Source organism: Bemisia tabaci, chromosome 8, assembly GCF_918797505.1.
Source record: "Bemisia tabaci chromosome 8, PGI_BMITA_v3".
NCBI classification, from domain to species: Eukaryota; Metazoa; Arthropoda; class Insecta; order Hemiptera; family Aleyrodidae; genus Bemisia; species Bemisia tabaci.
The window spans coordinates 20,228,180-20,240,752 of record NC_092800.1 but is presented as its reverse complement, the minus strand read 5'-3'; the positions used below and the strand labels follow the sequence as shown (position 1 = coordinate 20,240,752).

Below are 12,573 nucleotides of genomic sequence, written 5' to 3'. Positions count from 1 at the left end.
AATTTAGAGGCACCGACTTTCATAAGGAAGGTAGAAAAAGTATTACTGACCTGAACAATTTACTGGTTACATGAAAAAAAAAATGCTATTGGAATTATCATTTCATAATGAAATTCGACAGAATTTGAGATGAAAGCGATATGAGTGATGAATTGACAAAATAGAAAACATTATTATAAATTGGAAAGATAAAATTTCCTTGAAAGAACTGCGAGTTTTTGCAAAATCAATGTCGATCATAACAGGCATGTCGCTTTTGATGAGTAGCTGATTTGCTACCTTCAAACACAAGAAGGTTGAATTAACCCATGTACTGGTACGTTGCAGAAACACTCTGAAACACAAAAAGATAATCTTGTAAAAAACAGTTACTAAGGAACATGTGAGAAAATAAAGTTTCTGGGTGCCCTCTTAAATGCTTCATGGGTTATCTCCATCCAAAAAGGGACAAAGTCTTAAAACGAAGACATAGTAAATGATTCCTTGGGAGGAAGTAACAAGAAACAAGTACACTCAAGTTTATGAGCCTAAAAGTATTACATTGAGGATCAAGATCATATATGCTGCAACCCAAGCTAGTCACTGTCGCCGTGAATCGCGTTTTTTTTGCAAAATTTTGGCATTGGTCATATTAAAGCAGGACCAAGAAAAAAATGTTGGTGGCACTCGCCTATTATTAAATTCCCAACGCGAAATTGAGACCCTGGTGCAAAATCACGCTCATATTGCAACATCATCGTGAGTTTCAGGGTTTCACAATGCGAAATCCGCGAATTTCTGAGGTTTCTAGCCTTGTGCAATTCCGCTCAAGTTTTCAATGCGATTTCTTACGATATACTAGCAGAAATTACAAGTTTGCATTTTTACACTTAAAGGTTGACATGAATCCTTAAAAATTCAATATATAGTGTATTTGCACAGAGATATTTAAAATATTTGATGTAGGCACTGCAATAAATTTTTTCAAAATATGACCTAAGTTTTTGAGCCTCCAAAACAAAATTTCGTTGATCAATTCAAATTACCTATTTTGGCCTTTCAAAACACCACTTCACTACTGCAAAAGACAAGTTCAATACTCCTACTCCCGAGAATGTTAAGTTTAGAATTTGGAGCTTTTTTCGTTCTATTTTCATAGAGATCAGGCTCAGGAGCAGGTCTTTCAGCATGTTAACGTGAACTTTCAATGAGAAATGTTGAAGCGTTGCTAAATAAGTGACCAAGGAGAGTTCTCTTTTTCTTGCCCAAAAAAAAGACAGACCTCCTCCTCTCATATCTCATTTGAAATTCATGCTCAGCAAGATTGAAGCAAAAGATCTGAATCAATGAATAAAAGAATAAAATGAAAATCGTCAAATAAAAAAAGAAATAAAAAAATCGGTGATTTGCAAACGTCGCCATAGAAGTGCACATTTTTCACACTTAGCTATTGTTATACAGTAATACGTGCAGCTTACAAACCTGCAAATGTTTGGGATGGTGATTAAGGTGTTGGATGTGGCAGGGACGGCACATGAGTCGGCCTTCAAGAGGATAGCACCGCTTGTCCGGTTCATCTGTGAGCTGCATACCACAATCCTGTAATGAAAATTCAGCATCTTGGTTAGTGTTTTTTGACGATAATGTTGACAGTCAAATGCAAAAGCTGATGTTTCCGCTGATGTTTATGTTAATGTTGTTTGACAAACAGGTTTGTTTGTTTAATGTTTGATGTCCACTATTAAAATGAGTATAGAAGGATGTCAAAGAGAGGGCAACTCAGGAAGAACTGAATTAGAGACTTGCCTCTGGACTTGCTAAAAAAATGCCCTATCGTGGAATGTGTGGCAAACGCCCACTAAGCTAATATGCCAGATCACGAGAAAGTGTTGGGATTTAGCACGACCATTCACTTCCTTAAAACATATGCACTCGTCTTTCATTTCTATGTTGTGAAAGAATTTCACGAATTAAGTCAATACAAGGAGTCAAGCAAGAAGGTGAGTAAACTGAAGCTAGGTCCAAGGAAATCAAGGCCTACAAATTTCAACGATTTTCATTACATTAAAAAATTTGACTTTTAATGAGAAACATTGCGAGACTAAGGAGGAGAGCGTTCAGCTCACGCAGACGCATTGACTTATTAAGTTGGGGTCATGCCGAAAGACCTACATCAATATATCTCCGCGTGACCTCCAATAAATGTTCCAATTCATCTGCCAGAGCTGAACGCTCTCTCTCTCTCAGGTTTGTGCTGATGCCAATTGGAGTTCAATTTCTGATATTTTTTGACCTTGATTTCTCTGCTAACAGTATGGAACCGGTACTACTCTACCGGCTTGTTGTTGTTAATGGTTCAAACCACAATTGAGGCACTGGATACAAAAAGGGCACTTCTCGATTGCAGTGTTTCAGAATCTCTGTTGCTAATTAATCCTCTGGAGAAGAATATAATGGGTGATTTTGCCAGAATTCTTCCCATAGACAATTGTAGACTCATAAGAATATTCGGTGACATTTTTAGTGAAATGGTTGCATTCACTTTCCTTACAATGAATAAAATATTAGAGGAGACTTTGAAACACTGCAACCGAGAAGTGATCTTTTCGCATCCAGTGCCTCAATTTTAGTGGGTTTTTTCCTTTCCTGAGGAGTCAAGTTCATATCCAGTTTAACAGGCGCAAGATACTTGTACTTGCGCGCTTGTACTTTCAGGCAGGTAAGTGTCCATGCATACCCTATTACGCAAATGAGCTATGCCCAATGAATAGCAGGTCCAACTTGACCGATTGAGTATGTTAAAGGCAGTGAGATTGTATGCAATCTCCACTCACAGAGTTATAATTGGCCTCTGTAGGAGAGACAGTGTCTCCGAAACAGGATTGGCTCCCCTTAGTCATATTCTAGCAAGTGCTTGGCTGGTAATGAATCAGGGATTTTATGAATCAGACATCACCGTTTCACCCTATCAATGAGACAAATTTGATGAGATTGCTTCAATCAGCCCAGGCAAGCAGAATGTGCTCCGACAGGCAAAATGTTTCAGCGGGTGAGCGGTGTACACTAGCAAACATGGTGTAGATACCAGTAAGGGCTGTATTCCTATTCCCAAATAGTAGGAGCTTAGTTGCATGCTTGAAGCACATTCGTGCTTTTGATTGCTTTACAAAGAAATGAATTGGATAATGCCAGCGATGAATTGAGTTCGTTCTGTTGGCGTTTCGGAACAGAGTCAGCATTCGGCAATGAACTTTATCTTAAAATTATCTGTGTTTTTATGACTCTGAGGAAAATGAGTTTTTTGAGGAACTGATATCTGCATACTACAGGACAGGACAAGCTTTTCTTCATCAGAGTCATAGGAGTTCGGCCTTCATCTGAGGCCATTTTCAATGAAATTGTAACAAATGAGCTAGGTGCATCTAACTTCAATGATTTAATATGATTTTGAAGGAGTTCCAACTTCAAATTTAGACCATGGAAGTATTCATTATTGCTTAGGCGCTAACTTCTGGCCAAAATTACTTCAACTGCACTGCTTTTGATGTTCAGACAACTTTGACCACACTGATTTTTTCAAGCCCCCCCCCCTTTTTTTTTGAAGGAATGACCTTGATTCAATCTACCTATATACTTTGAAATCAATATGAAAAAATTGAATCCATGAATCATCATGATGCCAGTGGAGGAAAAAATCTGTGACTAATTTTATTCTCTTTTCATTTCAACATTCTGCTCAAGAGATAATCTCTTTTAGGAGCAATTATGACTCGTCAGATTTGATGACTCATAATACTTCAGATAGCTGTAGCTCACTCATTTTGAGGATTGCAAATACAAATTGAAAGCGCAAATGGTGTAAGTTGTAAGCTTTAAGAAAAATTAAGAGGAAAAAGAGACATGTAGATCAAACGAACCTCACACACGTAGCAATCAACATGGAAATCCTTGTCCATTGAGACAACTCGTACTGTTTCTTCTGTGCCCTGAGTAACAGAGAATTTATCATTGTCACATAAGAAAATAAAATGATTGAAAAATATAATGCATTTTTGAATATTGAGACAACATAATTCGTACTACACTGAGTGACATGCCATTAAGCTAGGGTAATCAATATCATTGCCTTAAGATACAAAATCATTGTCACCTGATCAATTGATATTAAATACCAGATTTTATAAAAGAGGAAAAATAGAATACTGTGAGATACCATTACAGGGTTTCTACTGGTACCCTGTCATTCAGATTCCTTGCTTTTCCCTTACTTTCCCATTAATTCCTTTTTTGGCGATTCTTAGAATCCTTGCTTTTTTCTTACCTTTTCCTCACCTCACACGTATTTTTCACTATACACGGATTGGAAAATTGGAATGATGGAATGACAAAGGAATAAACCGAAAAACATGAGGAATTGAAGCGGGATGTTGATAAATGGATCATGTTAGAACATCGCATACGACCAATGCTATATTTTTGAGTTTGTCACAAAAATCTTGAATTTCCGAACCTTTATACCGAAAAACCGTACCTTTTCTGTACTACCGTACCGACCTTTGAAAATCCGTGCTTTTTCAGTGTATCCGTACTTATCCTGTACAATCGACACCCTGTCTAGTGGTCCATACAACACCAGATTTTAGAAAAAAACAACATGGTGACTCTGTTAACTTTTTTTACTCGTGTAAATAATACTGGATGTTTCAGATTTTCACTGGGCAGCACTTGAAAGAGATTCAATTTATCACCGAGTCTTTCAGAAAACATGCGCTAATTCTACTCAATAACATTTTGTAGCTCTGCTTTCTTCATTAAACCCTTTTGAAAATTTCAAGCCTCCTGTGTTTGGCTCAATGTTCTATTACTTTCTGGGCGAAAAATTTGAAATATTTCTGAAGGACTTCATCCATTTAGAAATTCTTAGTCCTTCAGTTTATAGTTTTTCAAAAGTCATTTTGTATTAGACTGCTAGTCTTCTATACTTGGTCGAACGATAAGTGTAAGATTACTTGAGCTCTGGGATTTTGAAAAAATCAATGAATTTACTTTAGAAACTTACTTCAACAGGTGTGATTCCTTTCCCGCAAGCTGCACACTTTGGAGCAAACATTCTGAAAAATGAGCAATTGTTACGAGAAAGTCAAGATCACAGAAAATAAAGAAGAAACAACAGAGATTATTTGAAGATGGTAAAGAGACACACAGATATTAATCTCATGTCGTGTAGCAAAGTCTTGTGTCGAGCAAAATTGATTCCATTAATGAGACACCCAAATTCACTTTTTACTTGAGTATTCTGTGTAGATAATTGTGGCAGCCTCGCTCTTTTAAGAACTGGACTGCATTATGCAATTAGGAACTAAAATTTCTATCTCAGATAAGAAACAACACAAAAGCCATTAGTTGTCCTACGCATATAAGTGTTTTTACGTATGACTCAGAAGTTGTAGATCCTTGTCGCAAAGTTAAGTCCAAATCATCCTGAGCTTGAGATAAAAAGAAGAAAAAGTACTCAACACCACATTAAAATTTAGCATACCAGAGTGGATGAGAGGCAAACATATATGATTATTAAAAGTATTTAAAAATTAATGAAAATGTACAACACTGAAACCATGCAAACAATTTCTAAGTCAAAATGCAGCTTTAAACGCTGATGAAAATTCTGCAATCATCTGAACCCACACACATTTGCATACCTGAAAATCAAAAATGAAGAAATGTGCTTGAAGAGTGTTCCAGAGTTAACACAAAAAAATTTGGGGGTTGATTCTAGAGGTTAGAGGAAGAGTTTTCAGCCCTTTGAACCAGAGTCTAAAAATCGAAGCCTTGCAAGTTACATGGGAACATATTTGCGATGGATGAACATTTGGTTGGTAAAGGGGTTCCTCAACAACACAAGAAAGATAGATAAAACCAAAAAGGTTGATCTCCCTCCAAAACCCTCCCCATTCAATAGTTATTCTAGTACAAATTCAAAAGCAGTATCAGTAATTATACCAAGAGTGCTGCATTTCATAATTACCTGTCTACCAAACACCCAAAATTTACGAAAACCTGATTATCCTCTGGACCTCAAGAACTAGCTTGGACAAGATTGATTTTTGAACTCATTTTCAAAAGAAAAAAAATCCTAATTTTAGTCGCTTGAACTGACCCTTACATTATTTTATGTTAATCCTAGGACATGCTGTGCAGACTTCAAATGTATCCATTTATTTGACTAACCTGTGATAATCATTGACACAATAGATTTTATTGTCAACATCGACCGTGAAAGGAACTCCATCCAAACACTCATTGCACATACAACAGCGGAAGCAGCCTGGATGATAAGATTTCCCCATTGCTTGCAAAATCTAAAAGAAAATGCAAAGTTAGGATCTTAATACGGACAGTGGTAGTGATGTACTTAGGAATGTGAAGATGGAAAGAATTTATCGTAACCTACAACTGGTGTTTAATACACCAGATACTGATTCAACTATCCTTAGGGCTGACAGCTGGTGTCAGCAGCATTAATGGTACAAGGTCATTACAATCTAAGTTCCCACTGTTGAGGAGGGGCTAAAAAAAATTTAAAATGAAAATATAAAATAATTTAAAAAAGAAAAATTTTATTATAAATACAACTGGGTGTCAGTGTTTGAAACACACACTGGCCAAACAGCAATTTGCCGGTAAGAAATCACCTTGCTAAGAAATGAAACTAGCGGTAAAGCCTCTGCCACTAAGAAATTTGTTGTTAAACTCCGTTTTTAGAATTTTTTGGCGCATTCTGCAAGGTGCCATGTCGGGTCAAGCTATCAATTCTTCAATTTTTCATTTTGGCCGCTAAGAAATCTGAGATGGCCCCTAACAAAAAAGTTGCAGGTCAGATGGCTGCTAAGACTTTATGCCAAGCTTCAAACACTGCTGGTTGTATTCCTGTTAAGCTCAACCCAAAAGGTCTAGTCAGAAACCTGCTGCTGAGAGCACAACTGAACACGTGATTCTACTCACATTGTGTTTGTGTCCGATAGTGATCTGATCATTGATCATTGGTCAAACATTGGACCATTGGCTCAATGGTCTTAGGGTGACAGTTGTGAACAAAAATTCAAACTAAATGCTCCAGACGATAAAAAAACCATTGGTCTGCATAGTATGATGTGATAAGGTAACCGACCAGTACCCGTCACCTTAAGCACCTTGCGAACTTTGAGAGCCTGTAAATACCTGTTTGTAAACCTGTACATACAATTTGTTGTATATTCTGTGTGTAGAATTACTTTGGCTTTCATTTGTGACCAAGTTCATTAAAATCGGTCAAGTATTAACTCAACCCCGGAAGAAAAACGATAAAATGCCGAAAAGTACCAGTTTCCGGCACTTTTTGCCTATCTCCGTCATCCTGACCCCAATATCCGTCACCCGTTTGTTTACATCAATCTAACCTCAATTTTTCGGCGGGATCTTTGAAATATCAGCGGAAAAGACGAAAAAATAAGAAATTGCACTTGAATGAAGAGGAACGAAAGTTACCTACTTGTTAGTCTCTTAAAATGTAACTACTCTGGACATTCAGTCAAAAAGCTGCACTGAAAAAAAAAAGGTTTTTTTTTTCAATTTAAAACAAAAATTGTACCTCGTTGAACTTAATAAGTACTTACTCAGACAAAGTCATGACGCAAAGGAGAAAAACTTAAAATTATTTAACACTGGTGGGTAAATTATTTACTCACTAAATAATTTAATAATTCATTATTACTTATTTAAATAAATAAAAATTCAGAGGAACAAAAAAACAAAGAAAAAATTCTTAGGTAAAGTGTCTAAAGACATGTTTGGGCAAAAAGTAAGAATGCACATCAATGCACTAGAGTACCTATTGGAACACTAGAATAAAAATAAACTAAAGGTTTATTAAATACAGTTAAGCACCTCAAGTACCAAAAAAAGAGAATGAAAAACACAGAAAAAATTCAACTAGAGAAGTTGTGTCAGTAAACCTAAAAAATGAAAAATTAGGAAAAGGATGCCTCATTATGACATATTGACGAGGCTCAAATTGTAAGGCATACTTAAGTACTTAAGCAGGTAAGGGAAAACATGTTAGTAGATTGATAAAAATGCAGGGAGATACACCAGAAAGTTAAAAAGGAGACTCTTCTCACCAACAGCACCCTGTCCCCCCTCAAGGAGTAACTGATTTGAAGAAGACACCTACAAGTTCGACTTCGTAAGCCCCAAAATCTGACGATTTTGAGAGCATGCATAACCATATATTTTTATTTAAATATAGTTCTTGTAGTACAGATGGTATCTTAGAGAAAATGACTGATGTGGAATTTTACAAGATCCTTCTCAAATGTTAAACTCTGAAGAAGCGATAGCTACTCCTTGTTGAAGCCTTATTCATATGTAGATTCATACAGCATGACTGAAACTGAAGTCTGCTGCCTCCCCGTTACTGCTCCAAACAGTGGCTGGATGATTGCAAAGGGATTCCATGAGTTTATGGCCAATACATTGAATGACTGGGTGTAGAAAAAAGGAATGGAAGCACCAGTTTTGTTTCTTATTTTCTATAGCAACACTGCAAACGCTCCTTCTGCCAGTCCATGACCTTATTGATGTAGTAGACTGCCATCTGATACATCAAGAAGATTATAGACTTGAATATGAAGGAAAGATGCCCAATCTATTGAAGAATTCGGTCCAATTTCAATATGCACAGCTGGAATCGCCTTTGCTTGGGCCGATAGTGGGCACTGTGTTGGCAAAAAACAAATATTCACTCACGGATGAAATTGAATTTCACCTTTTTCTCCATTATTCCCCAGGAGCCACATAAACTTACTTAAGGAATCTGGAAACCATTTCAGAAGTACCTCCTTAGTAAAAGCAGAGAAAATCTACTTACCACCATGCAAAATAGGTTCCGCCTCAAAGAGCTTGCGGTGAACAGAAAAAAAAATCACTTTCTCACCAAGATTCTTAAGAGTTATACATACCCCTGAGCATAATGTTGCTTTATAACCTTATCAGACAGAGGAAATGCAAATTATGTCGTTTATGTAGTCGGAAAATTTGCAGAATAGCTTGTTTTTCCATGAAAACTAACGTGTGACGGATATTGGGTTTGGGTAAAAACGCGCGAGACCAAAACCCGGCACGGGCTGCCGGATATTGGTTTTTTCGCGAATTGCCGAACCACTACCGTCACGATGACATTATCAAGTAAATACGCGACGAATTTGGCTTTACTTGGTGTCAATCAGTAGCTGAATTCTTCCTGAAAACATACATGTATCACATCAATACTATCTAACAAATATCAAAGAGAAAATGACAATTTTCACCTTCGAAATCCTTACCGAAATTGCCATGAAAATAGATTACGGGGCGTGTTCGCCGACATACGATCTTTAGAGGACTAACCTCATTTATTCCTTGAATGTAAACAATATGATGTTTATGTATTAGTGCTGCTCTCTACGTCTAGTTTCTGGAACTATATTTAGTTTATCACAGAGTTGCCTTCCTCCCTATTTATTCCCAATAATGTTGCAGAGGTGACGGGTACTGGCTCGTGCCGGGTACTGGGTCGGTTACCTTAGTGTGCTTTTACTTGAAAAACCAACTTACCATTTCCATGATCAGATGGCCGCAGATAGCACACTTCTCGGCAGTTTGCTGGAAACCAGAGTATAGGTAGTCTTCTTCACAGTAGACTCTACCGTGGACATTGTAGAATGCCTTGCCTCGCAGAGCACGTCCACATGAGCAACAAATGAAACAATTGGTATGGTATAGATTTCCCATGGCCTGACATGCTTGACCCGCTCCTGTTACTTTTTCACCACATGTGTGGCAGATACCTGTAACCAAGACATTCAGAAAAAGGCATTGAAATATAATCAACTTGCTTACGGTGAGAAGTAAAGCAGATATCCACAGACCTTTAGAGAAATTACTCGGGGAGGTACTCAGGAGACACAGAAATATTAGATGTACATAATTTTGTTTTATGATAGAATTACGTAATGAGTGAATATGCGACACAGTGTGAGCCATTTGAATTACATTAGAGTGTTACTGAAAATCAATGCGCAAGCCTACTGTAATACAAAAATTTTATACAAGAGCTAAATAGCGATGTTATCATAGAACTTGGAAAATAAAAGATAGGATGTAAGTCGTATCAACCTGGATGCATCGATCATCGGGTGTCATCATTGACTACCCGTTGACTTATAACACAATCTAGACCGCGCACTAGGCCTAACTTCAGGCAGGGGAGGTAAGACAGGTAGGGGGGTTAAAGCAAGGCGTGCAGGATGAAGACGCTTAGTTGATACAGCCGGACGTAGGAAGGTTGCCAGGCAACAGCACAGGCAAGACTGGCATCTCTATTGTCTGGACACCCTTTGCAATCTGGGTTGCCTATCGTCTCTCCGAAATTTCCTAATGCGCGGTCTAGATTGTAATATTTATGTGACTTTCATTCATGTTGAGTAGTGCCATTTTCCCTCTCCTTCCTTCCCCCAGTTCTAATACTTTACATAATGCATGAAAACTTGCAAGATGATGCTCAACACTGTTGTTGAATTGCTAACTTTACTTTCATACACTGTTGTCTCATTGGCTAGATGCATTGTTAAATGAACTTACTGTTACTAAGTATAATGTTTAATTTCCCTGCTTACTAAGTATTTGAAACTAAATGGTCCTAACAGCCTCTGAAGATTGTTTGGCATTGGGTAAAAACTTTGTGGGCTTGCATTGGTTTGCAAACCAAAAATCAATAGAAAAATATTATCTGTTACACTGGAAATTCAATTTCAAGATGGTCCCAAACATTTAGTTTAACAGCTTAAACGTCATAAACGAGTAACTCAACTGTCAATTCTTTGATATAATAAGGCAGCTGCTAGAGTGATTCTTATGATAGATAGTTTTCACTTCTTTCTTGAAATGCTAATTTAGCAATAAACGTTATACTTGTAATGAGTAAATTGTAAAAATTGAGGAGAATTGTCACCGACACAGAAGAAGCTTGTGAAAAACTCATTAACGTATAATACAATCTGAACTGCGCATTAGGAAATTTCGGCGAGACGATAGGCAACCCGGATTGCAAAGGGTGCCCAGACAATAGAAATGCCCGTCTCGCCTGTGCCATTACGAACCCAAACCACGTGCTAGTGAAACCCTCATTACGAGTACAAGGCTAATCCATTAGTGATTACTATCAACTGTCGGCACCCTTCGTATATCTGGCTGTATCAACTAAGCTGAAGGCGAGTCTTTATCCTGCTTTACCCCCCTGGCTGTCTTACCTTCCCCGCCTAAAGTCGGGCCTAGTGTGCGGTCTAGATTCTGTTTTAAGTCAATGGAAAAACCTCACACTACGGAAAATTTAAGTGTATAACATCTGATTGAAATCAATATAAAAAATTGTTCACATGAAATTACCAAAGTATTCCCCTTCTTCCTCTTGCTTCTCCATTTCTTCCTCAAGTTGCCTGGTCAGCTCTTCAATTTTTCGTTCAGCCTCTGTTGGCCCCATGGGTCGAGGGGGTGTCACATTATACGGGAGCAAGTTCTTTCCAGATGAGGCTATGGGCTTCGGCTTGGTAGGGAGTGGAGGAGTCACAGGATCAGCGTAGCTCGATGTGTTGCGTTGATAACTCATAGCAAGTGCTGGCTGCCCCATCGTCACACCCACTGCACTGCTGGATGAAACTATTTCACACTTTGATGCAAACTGAGCATGAAGTGGAGGCATTGGCTTAGGAAGTGAATGAGAAGCAGGGTTAATCGGCTTGGGTAGAGAGTGAGCATTTGGCGAAATTACGGGTTTCGAGAGTGAATGAGCTGCAGGAGTTACACTCGGTTTCTGAAGTGAAAGCGATGAGTTTGAAGGTGTGAGTGGTTTCGGTTCTACAAGAGGAACTTGCGGACCTGGTTGTGACGGTTCATGACTGACTAGTTTCTTCAAATCCTGAATGTTTTCATAAACTGGCGGTGCTTCATAGGGTGGCTTGTCTTTGAAAGACATGGGCGGCGGAAATTTCATACCCACAGGAACTTGAGGCTGAGCCTTGTGATGATTAGACTCATATTGTGAATCGATAATATTTAGTCTTTGAAGGGAATGTCTGGAGTCCTGAGAGCTGATGGAATGTGACTTAGTATGCGTAGGCAGCTGGTGGTAGTACGGAGGACTTTGAGCTGGCTTGCGGCCGTTATAATAGTCTAGGTTTTCGTAAAGAGGCGAAGCTTGGTTCTTAAAATCGCAGCTCTGTTGAGGCATTGCGACCATATTCATACGGGAGCCGGGGTCTTTATTGAGTCCACTCATGCTTTCTGACTGGGCACCACCTAACTTGGGAGTGTAATTCGGACTGTAGAACTTGTTCATTTCGTTGGGTGCGGGAAGTTTACCATAACTCATCACTGAACATAAGTAGCACTGGTACTGAAAAAACTCACTCGGGAAAAATTAAACACTCATAATGAGAGCCGAAACACACGAAAGTGACAATGAATGAGATGAAATTTCTTTCCAAGACACTGAAAACAACAAAAATAATGGCCTCTGGTGAA

General features: G+C 38.2%; 1 protein-coding gene across 1 annotated transcript; it reads right to left on the bottom strand.

Annotated features, from left to right (window-relative positions):
* Nucleotides 1-253: 253 nt before the first annotated feature.
* Nucleotides 254-12,558, bottom strand: jub (LIM domain-containing protein jub). The gene is made up of 7 exons (XM_019062168.2): nt 11,440-12,558; nt 9,610-9,842; nt 6,208-6,338; nt 5,039-5,090; nt 3,897-3,965; nt 1,462-1,578; nt 254-334 (listed from the first exon to the last, which is right to left on the bottom strand). The coding sequence occupies exons 1-7, from the start codon at nt 12,419-12,421 to the stop codon at nt 302-304; spliced, it is 1,617 nt and encodes a 538-aa protein (XP_018917713.1). The 5' UTR covers nt 12,422-12,558; the 3' UTR covers nt 254-301.
* Between the last annotated feature and the right edge of the window lie 15 nt (nt 12,559-12,573).